At 39.8% G+C, this 22412-nt stretch overlaps 1 protein-coding gene across 1 annotated transcript in view; it reads right to left on the bottom strand.

Moving 5' to 3' along the window:
* LOC102179276 (probable bifunctional methylenetetrahydrofolate dehydrogenase/cyclohydrolase 2) overlaps positions 1-22412 on the bottom strand; it is a 125029-nt gene that overhangs the window by 65859 nt on the left and 36758 nt on the right. The window contains exon 5 of the mRNA XM_018049583.1: positions 7884-7976. Within this exon, the coding sequence (XP_017905072.1) occupies positions 7884-7976 (93 nt within the window). The remainder of the gene's footprint in view (positions 1-7883; positions 7977-22412) is intronic.

Raw genomic sequence — 22412 nt, 5'->3', positions numbered from 1 at the left:
GAAGCACCCAGGACTGTGAGTGAGCAAGCTCCACTCCCGAGTTGCATGAACTTCAGATGGTCGAGTAGAGTATTTCCATGCCCCACCCCTTGGAACTTCCTGCCATCCTGAAATTTACTAACCTGGCTTCAAGGTGGAGGAAACCTACCAGAGGGAAAGCTCTGAGCCTAGGATGTTGTGTAATGGGAGTGTGTCTAAAACTTGATAATATGATGGGAGAAGCAGTGGAAAGAAGTTAGTTGGTCAGCTTGCATTTTATGACAAGTAAGTATGAATATTTCAAATTACTGAACTGCCCATTTATCCTGCTTTATATTACAGTGTCCATCATTAAAAGTGTTGCAATAGAGACGCTTCAGTTATGACCGTGAAGGTTCATTCATCACGCTGGCGGAGAGAGCTTAGTGGACAAAACACCAGCTTTCACCGGCTATGACACTCTGCAACCAGAAGTTAATATGCTAGTGGCATTGACTCAGCAGCTCATCTTCTGAATGAAGCTAATTCCACAGAGTTTACTCAGATGGGTGGAGGGTCCTTTGGACAATGTCTGGGAAAAACATTGCCTATCTTGTCTGGATAATCAAGATTCCTACAACTTTTACAAACTAAAGACATCCCCCAGTTTCCTGTAAGCATGAGATGTGGGTGAGCCAAAGGCTTTATCCATATTCTTAAAATTGGTTCCTTAATCTGGCTACTTTCCCCTATTTTATCATTATCTTATACAAAGCCAATTTAGCCTTCCCCTAAACTACTTCTTTTCATTCAACTAATACTCTAATTATATTTTTATTTTTAAAATTTGTTTTATATTGGAGTATAGTTGATTTACAATGTTGTGTTAGTTTCAGGTGTACAGCAAGGTGATTCAGTTATGCATATACATATATCTATTCTTTTTCAGATTCTTTTTCCATATAGGTTATTACAGAGTATTGAGTAGAGTTCCTTGTGCTTTACAGTAAGTCCTGGTTGATTATCTATTTTACACAGAGTGTGTGTGCTTGGTAACTCAGTTGTGTCTAACTCTTTGTGTGACCCTGTGGACTGCAGCCTGCCAGGCTCCTCTGTCCATGGGATTCTCGAGGCAAGAATACTGGAGTGGGTTGCCATTTGCTCCTCCAGAGGATCTTCCTGATCCAGGGGTCAAAGCTGCATCTCCTATGTCTCCTGCATTGCAGGCAGTTTCTTTACCCACTGAGCCATGTTAATCCCAACCTTTTAATTTATCCCTCCCCCTTATCTTTCTCTTTTCTTACTATATTTTAGATGTCTATAATAGTCTCTTTATTTTCTTCATCCTGCTCTAAGTTTTGATCTTAATCATTTTTTAATCTTTAAAATCAATCCATTCATTCACCTAGTGACATGAACTGATTTTTTATAAACATATCTTTCACTTTTATGGCTTTATCAATTTACAATTACAAAGTAGGAAGTTTAGTAGTCATAAAAATAATGTTGTCTTTTAGCAAATCAACCAATATCTTACACTAACAATTTCATCCTTATAAAAGTATTCTTACATATTTATCAGATAAGTTTATATCAATTTGAAGAAATCCTTGCTCCAACTGTAATCTCAAGATGAATCACAGTACACATTGACTGAGTACCATTATGGGTCAGATGCTGTTCTAAGCACTTGGCTAGAAAAACAGCCAACAACAACAAAATCCAGCCCTGTCCCTGCTCTAGTCTAGTGAAGGTGACCGACAACCACACATAGGTGTTAAGTGCTGTAAGCACAGTACAGGAAAATACCCTAGAAACAGACTCATGCTTTCTGTGAACTCAGCGGTAGCTATAGAGACTCGAACTTCTTATTTCTAAATACAGTTTGGCAATCTTGATTTTCAGATTTGAGCTTCTGTGTGTTAGTCACTCAATCGTGTCCCGACCCTTTGCGACCCCATGGATTGTAGCCCACAAGGCTCCTCTGTCCATGGAATTCTCCAGGCAAGAATAGTGGAGTGGGTTCAGTTCAGTTCAGTCGCTCAGTCGTGTCCAACTCTTTGCGACCCCATGAATTGCAGCACGCCAGGCCTCCCTGTCCACCACCAACTCCCAGAGTTCACTCAGATTCACGTCCATTGAGTCAGTGATGCCATCCAGCCATCCCATCCTCGGTCGTCCCCTTCTTATCCTGCCCCCAGCATCAAAGTCTTTTCCAATGAGTCAACTCTTTGCATGAGGTGGCCAAAGTACTGGAGTTTCAGCTTTAGCATCATTCCTTCCAAAGAAATCCAAGGACTGATCTCCTTCAGAATGGACTGGTTGGATCTCCTTGAAGTCCAAGGGACTCTCAAGAGTCTTCTCCAACACCACACTTCAAAAGCATCAATTCTTCGGTGCTCAGCCTTCTTCACAGTCCAACTCTCTCATCCATACATGACTACTGGAAAAACCATAGCCTTGACTAGACAGACCTTAGTCAGCAAAGTAATGTCTCTGCTTTTGAATATGCTATCTAGGTTGGTCATTACTTTTCTTCCAAGGAGTAAGCGTCTTTTAATTTCATGGCTGCAATCACCATCTGCAGTGATTTTGGAGCCCCAAAAAATAAAGTCTGACACTGTTTCCACTGTTTCTATTTCCCATGAAGTGATGGGACCGGATGCCATGATCTTCGTTTTCTGAATGTTGAGCTTTAAGCCAACTTTTTCACTCTCCTCTTTCACTTTCATCAAGAGGCTTTTTAGCTCCTCTTCACTTTCTGCCATAAGGGTGGTGTCATCTGCATATCTGAGGTTATTGATATTTCTCCCGGCAATCTTGATTCCAGCTTGTGTTTCTTCCAGTCCAGCGTTTCTCATGATGTACTCTGCACAGAAGTTAAATAAGCAGGGTGACAGTATACAGCCTTGATGTACTCCTTTTCCTATTTGGAACCAGTCTGTTGTTCCATGTCCAGTTCTAACTGTTGCTTCCTGGCCTGCATACAGATTTCTCAAGAGGCAGGTCAGGTGGTCTGTATTCCCAACTCTTTCAGAATTTTCTACAGTTTATTGTGATCCACACAGTCAAAGGCTTTGGCATAGTCAATAAAGCAGAAATAGATGATTTTCTGGAACTCTCTTGCTTTTTCCATGATCCAGCGGATGTTGGCAATTTGATCTCTGGTTCCTCTGCCTTTTCTAAAACCAGCTTGAACATCAGGAAGTTCACGGTTCACGTATTGCTGAAGCCTGGCTTGGAGAATTTTGAGCATCACTTTACTAGCGTGTGAGATGAGTGCAATTGTGCAATAGTTTGAGCATTCTTTGGCATTGCCTTTCTTTGGGATTGGAATGAAAACTGACCTTTTCCAGTCCTGTGGCTACTGCTGAGTTTTCCAAATTTGCTGGCATATTGAATGCAGCACTTTCACAGCATCATCTTTCAGGATTTGAAAGAGCTCCACTGGAATTCCATCACCTCCACTAGTTTTGTTCGTAGTGATGCTTCCTAAGGCCCACTTGTCTTCACATTCCAAGATGTCTGGTTCTAGATGAGTGATCACACCATCGTGATTATCCGGGTCATGAAGATCCTTTTTGTACATTTCTTCTGTGTATTCTTGCCACCTCTTCTTAATATCTTCTGCTTCTCTTAGGTCCATACAATTTCTGTCCTTTATCGAGCCCATCTTTGCATGAAATGTTCCCTTGGTGTCTCTAATTTTCTTGAAGAGATCTCTAGTCTTTTCCATTCTGTTGTTTTCCTCTATTTCTTTGCATTGATCACTGAAGAAGGCTTTCTTATCTCTTCTTGCTATAGCCATCCCCTTTTCCAGGGAATCTTCCCAATCCAGGGATTGAACCTTTGTGTCATTATGTCTCCTGCATTGGCAGGTGGGTTCTTTACCACTAGGGCTACTTGGGAAGCAGTCTGACGATCTGATTTTCAAATCTCAGCTTCTAAATTAGTCCAATTCTTGATTTTTGAAAGTAGATATTTAAAATGTAAGGGATGCATAGTTAAACCTATGGGAATTTGAGAAACTGGAGGGGTGAAGTTAATATAAGCTAATTTTATTCATGTCCCAGGATCTTCACAAAATGATTTCCTTTTTTACCTTTTTCTTGTTCAAGCCCATTCTGAGATTTCATCCTTACATTCTGTACTGTCATTTCTCAAACATTATTAAACTTTCTGATACATTACACCATGCTCCTCCTTCTACTGTTCCTGACTTTTAGATGCAACTGCTTCCATTTATGCTGACATCTTCATTATGATAACGATCTAGCCCTCCCTGTTCCAGCAACTCTGCTATTAGATCACTATCTCCTTCTTTAATACCCACTGCTAATTGTATTTGTTTATTCCCCACACATGATGATGTGGTCATTTTAGAAATATTTCTTTCTTATCGTCTGGTTCTATGGAATTCCTTTTTTACATTAATTTATACTTTACCATCATTTATCAGTATCTACATATTTTACCCTTAAATTCTCCAGGTGTTTATTAAGGGAGTGGAAATGTAGCAATCTTTAGTTATTTCTTATAATTCTCAATTTTCTTCCCTGAAATTTCCCATTATCCAAATATTTATTTCTTGGGGATGACAGGAGGGCTTTGTATAGGTCACTCTTCCAGCTTTCAGAATACTTTAGTATCTATTAATAGTTGGAGGCATTAGAACTATAATACAAGGCAGGAGTAAGACATGATTGCATTGCTTTCATTCAAAATGTCTTCTCCCTCAGGATAAGGATGGAGTGTGTCCAACTAGCTGTTTGCAGTAGCTGCACACCTGACTGGCGCCCTCTGGTGGTAAGAAGCTATCCTGAGCAGGGTGGCTACTGCTTATGGAGTCTCCACAGTGGCCTAGCTAGGGGCCTGAGTACCTCCTGGCTTGGTGGATCAGAGGGTGAAGAATTAGCCTGCAATGCAAGAGACCTGGGTTAGATCCCTTGGTGGGGAAGATCCTCTGGAGAAAGGAATGGCTACCCACTCCAGTATTCTTGCCTAGAGAATTCCACGGACAGAGGAGCCTGACAGGCTACGGTTCAAGCAGTTGAAAAGAGTCAGACATGACTGATGGACTAACACTTTCACTTGTTCATTTTATATAGGCTTGGCTCCTCCTTAGCATCAATTCTTCTCTTATTTTCCTTTGTCTTTTTCCTGTCTTATTTTTAACCCCTTGTATTCAGTGCTGATTTGCTGTTTTTGTTCAGACTCTTTGCGACCCCACAGACTGCAGCACACCAGGATTCCCTGTCCTTCACCATCTCCTGGAGCTTGCTCAAACTCATGTCCATTGAGTTGGTGATGCCATCCAACCATCTCGTCCTCTGTCGTCCCCTTCTCTTCCTGCCCTCAATCTTTCCCAGCATCAGGGCCTTTTCAAATGAGTCAGCTCTTCCCATCAGGTGGCCAAAGTACTGTAGCTTCAGCTTCAGCATCATTCCTTCCAATGAACATTCAGGATTGATTTCCTTTAGGATTGACTGGTTTGATCTCCTTGCAGTCCAAGGGACTCTCAAGAGTCTTCTCCAACACCACAGTTTGAAAGCATCAATTCTTAGGTGCTCAGCCTTCTTTATAGTCCAACTCTCACATCCATACATGACTACTGGAAAAAACATAGCTTTGACTAGATGGACTTTTGTCGGCAAAGTAATGTCTCTGGTTTTTAATATGTTGTCTAGCTTTGTTAGCTTTTCTTTCAAGAAGCAGGCATATTTTAATTTCATGGCTGCAGACACCATCTGCAGTGATTTTGGATCCCCCAAAATAAATTCTCTCACTGTTTCCATTGCTTTCCCATCTATTTGCCATGAACTGATGGGATGGGATGCCATGATCTTCGTTTTCTGAATGTTGAGTTTTAAGCGAACTTTTTCACTCTCTTCTTTCTCCTTCATCAAAAAGCTTTTTAGTTCACCCTGCCACAAGGGTGGTGTCATCACATATCTGAGGTTATTAATATATCTCCCAGCAATCTTGATTTCAGCTTGTGCTTCATCCAGCTCAGCACTTCACATGATGTACTCTATACAGAAGTTAAACAAGCAGGGTGACAACATACAGCCTTGATGTACTCCTTACCCAGTTTGGAACCAGTCAGTTGTTCCATGTCTGGTTCTGTCTGTTGTTTCTCGACCTGAATACAGGTTTCTTGGGAGATAGGCAAGGTGGTCTGGTATTCCCATCTCTTGAAGAATTTTCCACAGTTTGTTGTGATTCACACAGTCAAAGGCTTTAGCATAGTAAATGAAGCAGAAGTTGTTTTTCTGGAACTCTCTTGCTTTTTCTATGATCTAACGGATGTTGGCAATTTTATCTCTTGTTCCTCTGCCTTTTACAAAGTGCTGATTTAAGCCTTTACAAAGGAGCATATGGTGAGTCCATAGAGGAACTCAAGAATGTATACTTGTGACATAAGCTTTGATTTAGTCACGAAGAATGTCAGTGGTTCTGAAAAGAGGATTTTGATCACACATTTGTCATTTTTTATCAAAAAAAAAATCAAACATGAACTGAATGAACACTGAGGGATGTTACTCCACTAGAAGAAAATACACATTTAATGTCATAATTGATAAATGGGAAATGAGGTCAATGGTGAAACAGTCTTTACAAGTTGGTAATACTGGAGCCAACAGCACCTTTTAAAGATAATGTAAATTTCATTCTGTCTAAAGTTAGAGATAAACCAGGAAGATCACTCTAATTTCTCTCTGTTCACCAAATCCTGAGACTGGTGTGTGAATCCTAGTATTTCTAAAAAGGAGTCAGTGTTTGTCTCTGCTAATATATCAGCTGCTGCACAGCTTTTTACTTAATGTTGACCTATGGCATAAAAACTTTTATTGCCTCTTTAAACATCTGATGTCTTATTTATGTCAACTCAGTTCAAAAATTTGCATTTGATATCTCTTGAATATAGTTTTTCAGAAAAACGAGAAATGTGATTAGCTTTACCAGTTTACTGGTGACTTCATGAAAGTGTAATATTTCTATTTTTACTCTACAAAGAGGCAAATTACTCCACCTGGAATCATCACATATATATTCTGAGTTCCAGAGAAGGGTCTATATTATTTAAATGTCAGTTAAACTTGATTGAAACTAACTTAAACTATTATCATTCTCTTCATCAAACTCAATTTTTTCTGGAACTTTTACCCTCCCTTTGTAGTTTGAAAATATTCAACAATTTAACTGTAAAGTCTAGAAATTATCAGTAACATCTAATTGATAAACAAAGTGAAAAATGCCACCATTCAAGCCTCGGATAAAACAAGAAGAGTCACAGTCATCTGTAATGCAGAAATACTATGTGGCAAGAGTAAAGTTAGAAGTGAAGGGTAGAATTCTTTGTATGTTTGAATATAAAACAAATTAAGGGAAAATTGAGATTCATTAAATAGAAGTGCAATAACTATTCTCTCTGTTTCTACTCTTACTGTTCTAGAATCAATTCTCCTTGACACAATATAAGTAATATTTTAAAAACATAAACCAAACCATATCAATCTTTTGCTCACAGCCATCTTTGGCTTATATGAAAGTCCCTGGAGGGTTTACAAGATCCTACATGAGCTAGCCCTGACTACCTTTTCAACAGCATTTCCTACCAGTCTCCTCTTAACTTATTCATGTTTGGAACTAATTACACCGGTCAAAGTAATTGTCAAAGTACACGTTCATTCTTGTGCTTAATCTGTCATTCCAAAGACTGTTTTGCTTTCCCATAATGAAGTAACAAATGCTAACACAGGCATAATGGACCAGTATCATGACTACCAAAAGACAGAATGGAAGTTAGTTGTACATATACCTAATTCTTCCAAGAAGCTATTCTTACAGACATGTCAGCAACCAGGGAAGGAATTAGTCTGCTGATGTGACATTTCAACAAAAAACAGGCACTAAAGACTTACCTGCAGCAACTATGATAACATCTGCCAACAGAGTATGGATCTTCAGTTGCTCTTTGGGGGTATATCTGTGAGCTATTGTCACAGTTGCATCACCTGGAATACAGAATAACTTCTATTAGTAATTACCGAGTTTTTTTTTTTTTTTAAATGAGGCTTCAATTCTAGAGGAGTTCTAGTAACATCCTAAGAATAGTAAAATTGCTTTGAAATTATCAAAACTAGATATATAAATCTAGTGACTCAAAATATTGCACCCTTCAGTTGACTAGTAGAAAGTCAAATGAGACCTAATGAAGGTATGTGCTGTTCATCATAGGAGATTTGCAAGTAGAGTCCAAGAAACCAAGGATTTGAAAGTTTTATATAGACAGGCCAATACATAGATGCAGGGCATACTCACTGGCTTGATAATAAGATATATAAATATTAAAAGCAACAAAGTAAGTGCAGTGAAAATGGGACAGTGTGGTGTGGAAACACAGGTGAGAGATTGATTTGCCTCACTTCATGGCAAATGAAAGGGGGAAAAGTGGAAGCAATGACAGGTTTTATTTTCTTGGGCTTCAAAATCACTGTGGATGGTGACTGCAGACATGAAATTAAAAGATGCTTGCTCCTTGGAAGGAAAGTTATGACCAACCTAGACAGTGTATTAAAAAGCAGAGACATCATCTTGCCTACAAAGGTCCATATGGTCAAAGCTATGGTTTTTCCAGTAGTCACGTATGGATTTGAGAGTTGGACCATAAAGAAGGCTGAAGAATTGAGGCTTTTAAATTGTGGTCCTGGAGAAGATTCTTGAGAGTCCCTTGGATAGCAAGGAGATCAAACTAGTCAATCGTAAGGGAAATCAACCCTTAATACTCATTGGAAGGATTTATGCTGAAGCTGAAGCTCCTGTACTTTGGCCACCTGATACAAAGAGCTGACTCACTGGAAAAGACCCTGATGCTGGGAAAGACTGAAGGCAAAAGGAGAAGGAGGTAGCAGAGGATGAGATAATTAGATAGCATCACTGACTCAGTGTACATGAATTTGAGCAAACTCCGGGAGAGACTAAAGGACAGGGAAGCCTGGTGTGCTGCAGTCCATGAAGTCACAAAGAGTCAGAAACAACAACAGCTGAGGAGATGTCAAAGAAGGCTTCCTAAAGGAGTCAATACACATTTTTAGCTCATGAAGTATGAACAAGAGTATACTAATCAGGGAAAGAATAAAAGGGCATTACAAGTCAAAAGGATAACAGGAAAAAGTGGATCAACTTTGAAATTATATGTTCAGGAAATGATAACATGGTCTAGGATATAATAGGAAATACTCCACGCTTTAATAAAGTGATGTAGGAATAAGAGGAGTTGGCAGTATGGGGGATACCAGAGCTTAATGTGTGAGCCAAGGAAAGGGAATGAGAGAAAAGCAGGGATGAGAGCAGTTAAAGGAAAGACTTCAAGAACTTGGATGTGTTAACAGGATCTTCTATCTGCTCCTTCCAGATAACATGCAAAATCACACAGTTAATGACAACAACAAAACCTGCATAATCCCTCTTTTTAGCAAAACTAGAAGACATATTTTTCACAGACTCCAAAAATATGTAACAGTACCCAGGTGCAGCAGAGTTAGTATGTACCACACAGGGAGAAAGGCAGAAAGAAGTTCAAACAATAACAACATGGCCAGTAGTGACAGATCTCTGAAAAATGATTACAAAAATATACTTCCTGAAGGTGAAGGAGGTCATAGCAAATTGCAAAATCTCTCTCTCCTATTGCACGTAGGAATAAAGGCAGAAGAAGCCCTCTTGCACCTCGCATAGTTCACAGTGAGTGGTAACACAAAGACTCAGAGGAGCCACTTAAGAAGGAAATGGTTTGATTCTGTGAAGGTGATGAAGAAAAAAAACCTGAAGGCTGCCCAGAATGTCTTCCCCAAACCCTAGCAGAAGTATCTTGCAAACATCATATTCAAGAAAATCCAACTCACTTCATGATAAGTAATCTAAAAAAGGACTTTAAACAGTATCCATAATACTATATAGGGGCTTCCCTGATGGCTCAAGACCTTCTAGACTAACATCCAAAAAAGATGTCCTTTTCATTATAGGGGACTGGAATGCTAAAGTAGGAAGTCAGAAACACCTGGAGTAACAGGCAAATTTGGCATTGGAGTACAGAACAAAGCAGGGCAAAGACTAATAGAGTTCTGCCAAGAGAACACACTGGTCATAGCAAACACCCTCCTCCAAAAACACAAGAGAAGACTCTACACATGGACATCATCAGACGGTCGACACTGAAATCAGATTGATTATATTCTTTGCAGCCAAAGGTGGAGAAGCTCTATACAGTCAGCAAAAACAAGACGAAGAGCTGACTGTGGCTCAGATCATGAACTCCTTATTACCAAATTCAGACTTAAATTGAAGAAAGTAGGGAAAACCGCTAGACCATTCAGGTATGACCTAAATCAAGTCCCTTATGACTATACAGTGGAAGTGAGAAATAGATTTAAGGGACTAGATCTGATAGACAGAGTGCCTGAGGAACTATGGATGGAGGTTCGTGTCATTGTAGAAGAGACAGGAATCAAGACCATCCCCAAAAAAAAGAAATGCAAAAAAGCAAAATGGCTGCCTGAGGAGGCCTTACAAATAGCTGTGAGAAGAAAGGAAGTGAAAAGCAAAGGAGAAAAGGAAATATAAACCAATTTGAATGCAGAGTTCCAAAGAATAGCAAGGAGAGATAAGAAAGCCTTCTTCAGCAATCAATGCAAAGAAATAGAGGAAAACTACAGAATGGGAAAGACTAGAAATCTCTTCAAGAAAATTAGAGATACCAAGGGAACATTTCATGCAGAGATGGGTACAATAAAGAACAGAAATGGTAGGGACCTAACAGAAGCAGAAGATATTAAGAAGAGGTGGTAAGAATACATGGAAGAACTGTACACAAAAGATCTTCATGACCAAGATAATCACGATGGTGTGATCACTCACCTAGAGCCAGGCATCCTGGAATGTGAAGTCAAGTAGGCCTTAGGAAGCATCACTACGAACAAAACTAGTGGAGGTGATGGAATTCCAGTGGAGCTCTTTCAAATCCTGAAAGATAATGCTGTGAAAGTGCTGCATTCAATATGCCAGCAAATTTGGAAAACTCAGCAGTGGCCACAGGACTGGAAAAGGTCAGTTTTCATTCCAATCCCAAAGAAAGGAAATGCCAAAGAATGTTCAAACCACTGCACAACTGCACTCATCTCACATGCTAAAAGTAATGCTTAAAATTCTCCAAGCCAGGCTTCAGCAATACGTGAACCGTGAACTTCCAGATGTTCAAGCCGGTTTTAGAAAAGGCAGAGGAATCAGAAATCAAATTGCCAACATCCGCTGGATCACTGAAAAAAGCAAGAGAATTCCAGAAAAACACCTACTTCTGCTTTATTGACTATGCCAAAGCCTTTGACTCTGTGGATCACAATAAACTGGAAAATTCTGAAAGAGATGGGCATATCAGGCCACCTGACCTGGCTCTTGAGAAACCTATATGCAGGTCAGGAAGCAACAGTTAGAACTGGACGTGGAAAAACAGACTGGTTCCAAATGGGAAAAGGAGTACATCAAGGCTGTATACTGTCACCCTGCTTATTTAACTTATATGCAGAGTACATCATGAGAAATGCTGGGCTGGAAGAAACACAAGCTGGAATCAAGATTGCCAGGAGAAATATCAATCACCTCAGATATGCAGATGACACCACCCTTATGGCAGAAAGTGAAGAACTAAAGAGCCTCTTGATGAAAGTAAAAGAGGAGAGTGGAAAAGTTGGCTTAAAGCTCAACATTCAGAAAACTAAGATCATGGCATCCAGTCCCATCATTTCATGGCAAACAGATGTGGAAACAGTGGAATCAGTGGCTGACTTTATTTTTCTGGGCTCCAAAATCACTGCAGATGGTGACTGCAGCCATGAAATAAAAAGACGTTTACTCCTTTGAAGGAAAGTTATGACCAAATTAGACAGCATATTAAGAAGCAGAGACATTACTTTGCCAACAAAGGTCCGTCTAGTCAAGGCTACAGTTTTTCCAGTGGTCATGTACAGAAGTGAGAGTTGGACTATAAAGAAAGCTGAGTGCCAAAGAATTGATGCTTTTGAACTGTGGTGTTGGAGAAGACTGTTGAGAGTCCCTTGGACTGCAAGGAGATCCAACCAGTCCATCCTAAAGGAGATCAGTCCTGGGTGTTCATTGGAAAGACTGATTTTGAAGCTTAAACTCCAGTACTTTGGCCACCTGATGCAAAGAGCTGACTCATTTGAAAAGATGTTGAGAAAGATTGAGGGTGGGAGGAGAAGGGGACAACAGAGGATGAGATGGTTGGATGGCATCATTGATTTGATGGACATGGGTTTGGGTGAACTCCAGGAGTTGGTGATGGACAGGGAGGCTGGGTGTGCTGCGGTTCATGGGGTCGCAGAGAGTCAGACATGACTGAGCAACTGAACTGAACTGAACTGAAATGATGGCTCACATGGTAAAGAATCTACCTGCAATGCAGGAGACCCAGGTTTGATCCCAGGGTTGGGAAGATCCACTGGAGAAGGCAATGGCAACCCAATCCAGTATTCTTGTCTGGAGAATTCCATGGACAGACTAGCCTGGTAAGCCACAGTCCATGGGGTCACAAAGAGTCGGCTACAACTCAGTCACTAACACTTTCATGATACTATATATACGGATCAGCCCTGGGGAATTTTGATATTAGTGGTTGTTGCATGACTGTACATTTGTCTACATTCATGGAACTAAACACCAAAAAAGTGAATTTTACTCTATGCAACTGTTTAAATAAATTTTATTCTATGTAAATGTTTAAGTAAACGAAAATGCCCGTCGCAAGGTCAAAACACCAAAAAATAATTTTAAGAATTTACCAACAAAGTAATAAACTCAACAGAAAACTGTTATGGAAAAGATGAATACTATGACCAAACACTATGCCAAACACTTGCTAGAACACATTGCCACTCATAATTCACAATTTGAATGATCAGTGCTTGAGTTACCAAGACAAATAAAATTCATATTAATAGTAAGCTGGATGAAAATATAAAACCTATTCTAGTGTTAAAAAAATCAACTTAGCAATTTTTATTGCTGATTTTAACACAATTTTCCCTGAATAATGATGAATCTTGTTTATGATGGAGTCACTCATTCTTTCTCCAACCACTGCATTGTTAGTCACCCCATGCCTGCTTCCATAATTCTGCTCTCTTGACTCCCACACGACTGAGCTCCTTTTTTCCTCCAAATTCCTTTGCCATTTCTATCCTTTCCTTGTCATCTATTTCCCAAGGTTCTATGATTTTCCATTCCATACCATTTCCCTTGGAACATATGAATGGCTCCTATATCTTTAGAAGTGATATTTCCTCATATGATTTCTAAACAGACTCCATTAACTCTATTCTTATTCTTTTACTCAAGATCTACTTGTCCAAGTGCCACACATAAATATAAACAGATGATATATGAACTAAAACCCAAATTCCTTCACTCATTGTGTCCTCCTTCATGTCTGCTAGCTGCAAATGCCACTGCATACCTGCTATCCTGCCTATGTTATATACTTTTATAATGGCACCATCTTCCTTGGTATTTTCTGCCCATAAACTTGGCATCATCTATGAAGTCCCTCCTCCCTTCACCATCACCTGGGGTCTAACATCACAAAGTCTAGTTAGAACAGAAGCGGTGTCCTTTGTATCAGTTTTCCTTTCAAAGTCTTGTTCAGTATCTTGCATATACTGAGAGAATTCCCAGTAGCTATTTATTAAACAAATATTATTAAAGACATGTAGTTACTAAAAGTAAGCAAAAGCTGTAAACAATCAACATATGTAAAGTATATGTTTAGAACCATCCCAAGGCACCAGAATTATGAAGCATCCTCCCATCTCTATCTTAATACAGTTTTCCTATATTTAGAAAACTTCCCTTAGATGTTAATAGCCCACTCAAGCATTATCTTGTTCCAAATGAGAGACCCCTGGGACTGCCCTGGTGGTCTAGTGGATAAGACTCTATGTTCCCAATGAAGGGGCCTGGGTTCGATCCCTGGTCAGGGAACTAAATCCCACATGTCACAACTAAGCCTGTGTGCTGCAATTGCTGAGCCCACCTGTGGCAAGTAGCACACACCACAGTGAATAGCCTGAGTGCCCTGAGTGTCTCAATGAAGATCCAGCACAGCCAAAAAAATAATAATTCAAAAACCACCAAATGAGAGCATCCCAAATCCTTGCAAAAACCAAAATGAAACCAAAACCTCCCACTTCATCATTACTAATGATTTCATTAAGGAATTGAGAGATACATAGTTCACTGAATTATATACACATATAATTAACAACCTATAAAGCTTCGAGTAAAAGAAAAAAATGAGATGAATTTCAATCAGCATGGAAAGATCTTTCAGGTAACTCCACTTCTTAATTAATAATATCTAGTTATTATTTTTTTTTAACTCCTGAGTGTGGCTAGGAATACTCATGGCAATATCAAAGTCTGTTTTAGACTTGATGGATCAGTTTCTGATGGTTGCACAATCAAACCATAGGAAGGTTTTTAACCTACTATTCATTAGAGTAGATGATGATAGCAAAAGGGAAGTGAACCAAGGGAGTTAAGAATAAATGTGTTCAAATAATGCCTCAGACTCTTCTGTATTTGCCCCTGAATACCTGTTCCTGGAGGGACTCCTGTGGTGGTCTGGTGGTCCTGTGGTTAAGACTCCATGCTCCCAATGCAGGGGGACCAGGTTTGATCCCTGATAGAAGAACTAGATCCCACACGCCACAACTCAAGATCCTGCATGCTGCAGCTAGAAGATCGAGCACACCACAACTAAGACTCAGCACAGCCAAATCAATAAAGAAAAAATATTCTGAACATCCCTGGTGGCTCAGCTGGTGACAAACATGCCTGCCAGTGCAGGGAGATGCAAGAGATGCAGGTTCGATCCCTGAGTCCGAAGATCCCCTGGAGAAGGAAATGGCAACCCACTCCAGTATTCTTGCCTGAAGGATCCAACGGACAGAGGAACCTGGCAGGCTACAGTTCATGGGTTCGCAAAAAGTTGGACACAATTTAGTGACTAAACAACAAAACCCCGTCCCTCTTCCTGAGAATTAGCTGTCCTAACCCTACTCTTATTTAACCTGTCTTGCTCGGCATTGTGAAAATTTTGTCATTTCTGTTTTCAATTCTGGTGTTCCATCACTTTTCTTCAGCGAATCCAGGGCTTGCTGCACCTAGTCATTACTAGCGCCTTAGCTTTTTCCCTAGGATAATCAGAACCAACAAGCTACTGCAGCCACTCCACAGAATGGTGCATATCTTTGACACTCAGATGACTTGTTCTCACACTCAGTTTTATCCTCCTAGTGTGCATATGATAACAGCCTGGGCTCAGGCCTCCTTTTCTCTATCACACAAATCTAGGTAAAAATGTTTTATAAGAAGAATCTTAAGCAACTTTATTGTGCCCAGTGTTTTACATCATATTTGTAAGATATAATAAGAATGAAAGACTGAGGACCTATCTCTTAGAATCATAGAGCTCTGTTAGAACTTAATAATTAGCTGCTGAGCAAGAAATGTTCCTGACTATGTAAGAGTCTTCAGTCAATCAAAAATTGTTCACTGGGAGCCAGCCCCCTGTACAATCTTCTAGGCTATCATTACCTCTGTGATTTATGCGAAATTACAGATTATAGCAAAGGGTTGGTGGTAACTAACACAGAGTGCCAACTGAAGAAATTAATTTTTGATGTTAGAAATGCTAAGACAACACAGTATGATTCATTATAGAGTATCATTTTTTTGTTAAAATTACCTAAATGAGGAATTTACTTTTGTCAGGCATTTCATTTATTCAACAATCAAGAAATAATCCCAGGGCCATGCCAAGTAATGGAGACACACAATTCTCTACTCTCACATAAAAACAGACCTGTGAATCAGAACTGTAATACAGTGTGATAATTCCACATTAAAAGGAGATATAAGTTATAGAACTAGCAGAGAGAACCATGATCTACTCTAGCTAAGAACCACACAGGGGCACTTAAAGCTCTTAGAGACAGATTCTTAATGTGAGCAGGAATTTAGTTTGCTTCTGCTTCAGTTCCCTTATGCTTTTCCTATCTTTTCCAACTAATAAATTATTTTCCATAAAAATAATTATGGGTATTGTATTTAGCCCAAACTGTTAGAAAGTCCTTCATATAACAGCAAAACTCTACCTTTTTGCTATGATCCTAGATCTATCTTCCTCAACAACACAGGGCAAGTCTCGTCTTCTTTATCCATGAGGCAAATCTTCAAACCTGTATTTGTTTGTGCCTGCATCAGCAGATGAAGCAAAATGGCAAATCCAGTAGGAGCTAGAATCTCACATGTAGGGTATTGCTTTGTCAGCTTCTCTGGATAAGGGAAAATGGCATCATTCCTGATACATTTAACTTATACCAGGGTCTGGCTTAAGGGAAAAAATCAAGGAAATAGCAAAGAAGGAAAACTTCTTTTTGTCAAGAAGGAAAACTCAGTACTCATCAACAGAACAGCACTAGATAGAAAAATGAAGACTGAGTTCTGTTTTCGGACAAATGACTCCAGAGGCCTGAAAGTTCTGAATTTGAACATGTATTTCTTTCTCTCTTCATAAGCTGCTATTTTATATCTTTAAGCATGAAACAGAAAAACAAGACCCTTCCTACTAAGAAATGCTCCATGGAAGCTACGTGGGCAGAACCAAAGCATATATGATCAAAACAACCCTTATGTAAGAACTTACTACGCAACTAGCACTGTTCTAGTTACACATACTAACTCATAACAATCCTCACCAAACACTGTAAGTGTATTTTTGTGAGGTAGAAACTAACATTATTTACATTATATAAATGAGAAAAGTGAGAAAACACAAAGAGCCCATAATTTGTCCAAGGTCATAAATCTATGTAAGAGCCAGAATTCAAACTCATTTAGTCCAGCTCTTGAGGCCAAGCTCCTAGGCACTTCACTGCACAGCTTCCACATGGGACAGAAAGGAAAGCTCAGAGCAGTAGAATCAGAGCTGGCACACACTGTTTTCACTTTGGTCAGCAGAATATCATTTCTGGGATTATGCTGATACTAGGGAGGCCACGGAGGGATCTCGATGACACTTCCTTTTCCTTAGGCATAAAGTCTGCCTTCAAATCCCACCCAGAATACACCGGTAGTACTGATGAGAGCACATCTGATGGAAAACATTATGTGCCTCTATCACAAAAAAAGACAGTTTAGGCTTTAATTTTTGTGTGTACTCAGTTGATCTACTGTCTCTGACTCTTCATGACCCCATGGACTGTGGCCCTAGCAGGCTCCTCTGTCCATGACATTTTCCAGGGAGGAATACTGGAGTGGGTTGCCATTTCCTCCTCCAGGGGATCTTCTTGTAAAATAATCTCCAGCCAGTTTTTCCAGGTGGGAAGCAAGGAGATCAAAACAGTCAATCCAAAAGGAAATCAATCCTGAGTATTCATTAGATGCTGAAGCTCCAATACTTTGGTCACCTGATGTGAAGAGCTGATTCATTGGAAAATACCCTGATGCTGGGAAAGATTGAAGGCAGGAGGAGAAGGGGAGGACAGAGGGTGAGATGGTTAGATAGGATCACCGACTCAGCAGACATGAGTTTGGGCAGGTTTTGGGAGATGGTAAAAGACAGGGAAACCTGGCGCACTGCAATAATGGGGTCGCAAAGAGTTGGACATGACTTAGTGACTGAACAACAACAATTTTCCTAGATCTTAAAATAATATGTACTCTCTTGGCTTCTGAATTCCATTTACTATAAGTTTTTTGTTTCAATTTCAGCTGCTTTTTCTTTATTTAAATAACTTTAGATGTAGTTACAAAGCACTCAGATCTAAGCCTTCTTTTCATATTTTAAATGGGCCAGACTTTAACCTGGCATCTGGTCAAGACTAGGCTGGTTTGATTTGCTGTTTATCTGTCTGTCAGTTATTTTTCAAACACTTTGGGTTGCTAGGTGGATGCAAACTAAGGAATATGGTTTCACATTTAGTCAAATACCATTTCAATCTCACTCCTTTTACGTATATCTCAAATTTATTTTGTGAGAAAGAGTATTAGGAAAGACTTACTGAATCATAACCACCTATTGCTCTAGACAATTAGAAAAATCTGCCCCTGGTTTCAGCCAAAAATGATTGAATTTAACTCATGGATTCATCATCCAACAAAGATAATACATAAATGAGCAAATAAATTTGTAATAAAAATTTACATAAGAATAAATGCTATGAGTTAAAAAGCACAGAATAAGTGAATAAAGAGCAACAGGATAGGTGCTAGTTTGATAAGGTGGTCAGGGACAGCCTGTGGAGATAACATCTGAACAGAAACCAGAAGTAGTGAGGAAATAAATTATATGAATAACTACAAAAAAGAGCACTGTAGGCAAAAGGAAAGCCAAGAGCAAAGATCTGACACGTGGGCAAGTACGGGATGTCCTAGGAAAGCAAAAGGCAGGTGTGCTGGAGGGCAGTGGGGAAGTTAGGAACGGTGAAGCGAAGTGAGAGTCGCTTTGTGACCCCATGGACCATACAGTCCATGGAACTCTCTAGGCCAGAATACTAGAGTGGGTAGCCTTTCCCTTATCCAGGGGATCTTCCCAACCCAGGGATCAAACCCAGTTTTCCCATGGAGCTAACATCTGAACAGAAACCCGAAGGAGTGAGGAAATAAATTATGCAAATAACTACAAAAAAGAGGATTCTAGGCAAAAGGAAAGCCAAGAGCAAAGATCTGACACATGGGCAAGTACGGCATGTTCCAGGAAAGCAAAAGGCAGGTGTGACTGGAGGGCAGTGAGGAAGGTAAGCGGTAGGAAGTGAGTAAGGAGACACAGGTCGGATCATGCAATACCTTGCATATGACAGCGAGGGATTTGGCTTCTATTCTGGCATTTTGTTGCTGTGAGTATTATGGGAAGCCACCAATGACTGAGATACACGACTTGGAAAACAGACTGGATGTGGGAGATGGGACAAAGGCAGATGTAAATTTTATGAAATGTGCACATTTTATAGTGTGAGATAATTGCTTACTGACCTCGGGTCTCACTATTGAATGTGATGAGATCATAAGTATGTTTTGCACAGATTGCTAATGGATAAGATAGGGAATGTGAGAGAGAGAAGTCAAGGATGGCTTGAACAACTAGGTGAATCGATGGTGACATTTACTAAGATGATGAGGACTATGGGGAGTAAAATTAAGAGTGAACGTTTGTATTTGGCAATTTTGAGATCCCTGTGGACCATCCAAGTGGAGTTTTCAAGTGGACAGTGGTTACATGGCTGTAGAGCATAGGGGTGATACAGGTGGATTTAAAGGTATGAGGATGGTATTTGCAGAGACATGGATGGACCTAGAGGCTGTCTCACAGAGTGAAATAAGTCAGAAAAAGAAAAACAAACATCATATATTAACGCATATATGTGGAATCTAGAAAAATGGTATAGATGAGCTTATTTGCAAGTATAAATAAAAACATAGAAACAGAGAACAAACATATGGATGCCAAAGTAGGGGGAGGGTGGGATGAATTGGGAAATTGGGAGATTGAGTACATATATGTACTATTGATACTAGGTATAAAATAGATAACTAATGAAAACCTACTGTATGGCACAAGAAGCTTTACCCAAGGCTCTGTGGTAAGCTAAGTGGGAAGGAATCCAAAAAAGAGGGGACACATATAACCATATAGCTGATCCACTTTTCTTTACAGCAGAAACTAACACAACACTGTAAAGCAACTATACTATAATAAAAATTAATTTAAAACATTAAAAAATGAAGCTATGAGGCTGGGAAAAAAGTGCCTACAGAATGACTCTGGAATAGGAAGTGAAGTCCTGGACTCATTCCAATGTTTTGAGCTTCATTCTCAATTACTATCATTGTGTTAGATTCTTCTATGAAGCTTTATAAAAAATGCTGATATTCAGATCCTCCTCACAAAGACTCTGATATAATTGTTCTGCATTGGGTTCAGGTGGCTACATTTTTAAAAGCCCTCTGATGATACTAGTGGACAGCTAAGGCTGAAAACACTGGTTTAGAAGTTGGGAAGAAGAGAATGACTCAGAAACTGAGAATCAGAAGAAATGTATGAGTGAGATCAGAGAAATACATGCCAGTGGTAGCTCTGACCTAAGCTAAACAATGAAAGAAATAACTCTATAAAATATGACCATTTCATTAAATTAAAAAGCATTATGAATATTACTCAGTCCATTCATAGTTCCCTGCTTATAAGGAATTTAGGAGAAATTACTCTTTGGTTTTAATATCAGAAAATGCAAAATATGTTTTATTTATTCTGAGCATGTGTTTATTTTTAATCCTAAAGACACTTAATTGGGTAACTAGTCATTTTGTTTTCCTGCTAAAAAGCTCACAGAATGAAATCACTGACCCTAATACAAAAAGTGTAGTTTAGACCCAATTAAATTCACCAAACATATATTTAGTGACAGTATATAAACCGCAGTGTGCTTGGCAAGGGAAAATATCCATGAAGATTTAATGATATGCCTATTTTTAATAGTAGCCTTTATTCATAACTCCATTTTAGTTTCCAGTCTTATTTCTCCTTTTTCTTAACTATTTCTCATTTGCATTGTGCTTTGCATATTGTTGCGGACCACTTTAAATACTTTTTAGAGCAAGTACACTATAATAGCTAATATGAACTGAACACTGAGTTTCAGGGAAATACAGGAACACAGGGTGCACTCAGGCAATATGATCAGAGCACCTAGTCTCACTAACACTAGGCTCTCCTGCTCCAGGAGTCCAACTTTACTTGTCAAGACTGCAACTATGGGGAGAACAAGTTGCTGGTTACAAATGAAAATATTGGCTTTGGAGTCATATTTTTGGGTTTATTTTCCTATTAATAGGGATAAAATTTGTTAAATCATCCACATGAATCAGTTCCCCAGGTGACCAAATTCCTCATGCTACCAAGCTGCCACGTCAGGATTGATGCTAGTATTCCTGATTGTGAAACAGATTTTAAACTATTAAAAACAAAAAAAAGCAACCAGACCCTCCAAAATCCTAGCCAAAATGAGGTAGCCAACTCAGTCATGGGACAAAGGCTAAGTGTCAGCAGAGGCCAAAGTGTTACCCTTTGCTTTCTAGTTGTTTTGGCTGGGAGATGTGTGTATGAGGTCTATTTGTTAAAGCTTTATATAATTTTTGCATTTATTTTCTTTCTTCCAAGAATAACAGATGAAAATAAACTGAGGAATCTTACTACAATGTCTGCTTTTGCGAACTTGCTTATAAGGGCATAGTGTTAGTCACTCAGTCATGTCCAACTCTTTGTGACCCCAAAGACTGTAGCCTGCCAGGCCCCTCTGTCCATGGAATGCTCTGGGGAAGAATACTGGAGTGAATTGCCATATCTTTCTCCAGGGGACACCACAACCTAGGGATCGAACCTGGGTCTCCTGTCTTGTAGGCAGGTTCTTTATCATCTGAGCTACCAGGAAAGCCTTAAAAGATCATGCTGCTGCTGCTGCTGCTAAGTCGCTTCAGTCGTGTCCGACTCTCTGCGACCCCATAGATGGCAGCCCACCCAGTCTCCCGTCCCTGGGATTCTCCAGGCAAGAATACTGGAGTGGGTTGCCATTTCCTTCTCCTATGCATGAAAGTGAAAAGTTAAAGTGAAGTTGTGTCCGACTCCTAGCGATCCCATGGACTGCAGCCCACCAGGCTCCTCCATCCATGGGACCTTCCCGGCAAGAGTACTGGAGTGGGTTGCCATTGACCATAGACTAATGCTAAATAAGTTTTCTCAAGGTCCTGAAATTGAGAGTGAAAAATGCAGACATCTTGAAGAACATCCTGCTTATTGCCCTATTCATCCTCTGTGTGGAAAAAGGCTAGATCTCTGGGGTATATCAGTACATATATAGCAAATATATAGACACAAATATGGCAACTATAAATATACAATCAGTTCAGTTCAGCTCAGTTACTCAGTCGTGTCCAACTCTTTGCGACCCCATGGACTGCAGCACGCCAGGCCTCCCTGTCTATCACCAACTCCCAGAGCTTACTCAAATTCATGTTCATCGAGTCAGTGATGCCATCCAACCATATCATCCTCTGTCATCCCCTTCTCCTCCCGCCTTCAATCTTTCCCAGCATCAGGGTCTTTTCTAGTGATTCAGTTCTTCGCATCAGGTGGCCAAAATATTCAAGTTTCAGCTTCAACACAGTCCTTCTGATGAATATTCTGGACTGATCTCCTTGAGGAAAGACTAGTTGGATCTCCTTGTAGTCCAAGGGACTCTCAAGAGTGTTCTCCAACACCACAGTTCAAAAGTATCAATTATTCGGTGCTCAGCTTTCTTTATACTCCAACTCTCACATCC

The sequence above is a fragment of the Capra hircus genome, chromosome 6 (genome assembly GCF_001704415.2).
Source record: "Capra hircus breed San Clemente chromosome 6, ASM170441v1, whole genome shotgun sequence".
NCBI classification, from domain to species: domain Eukaryota; kingdom Metazoa; phylum Chordata; class Mammalia; order Artiodactyla; family Bovidae; genus Capra; species Capra hircus.
The sequence above is the reverse complement of the archived record's forward strand: the minus strand, read 5'-3'. Positions and strand labels throughout refer to the sequence as shown.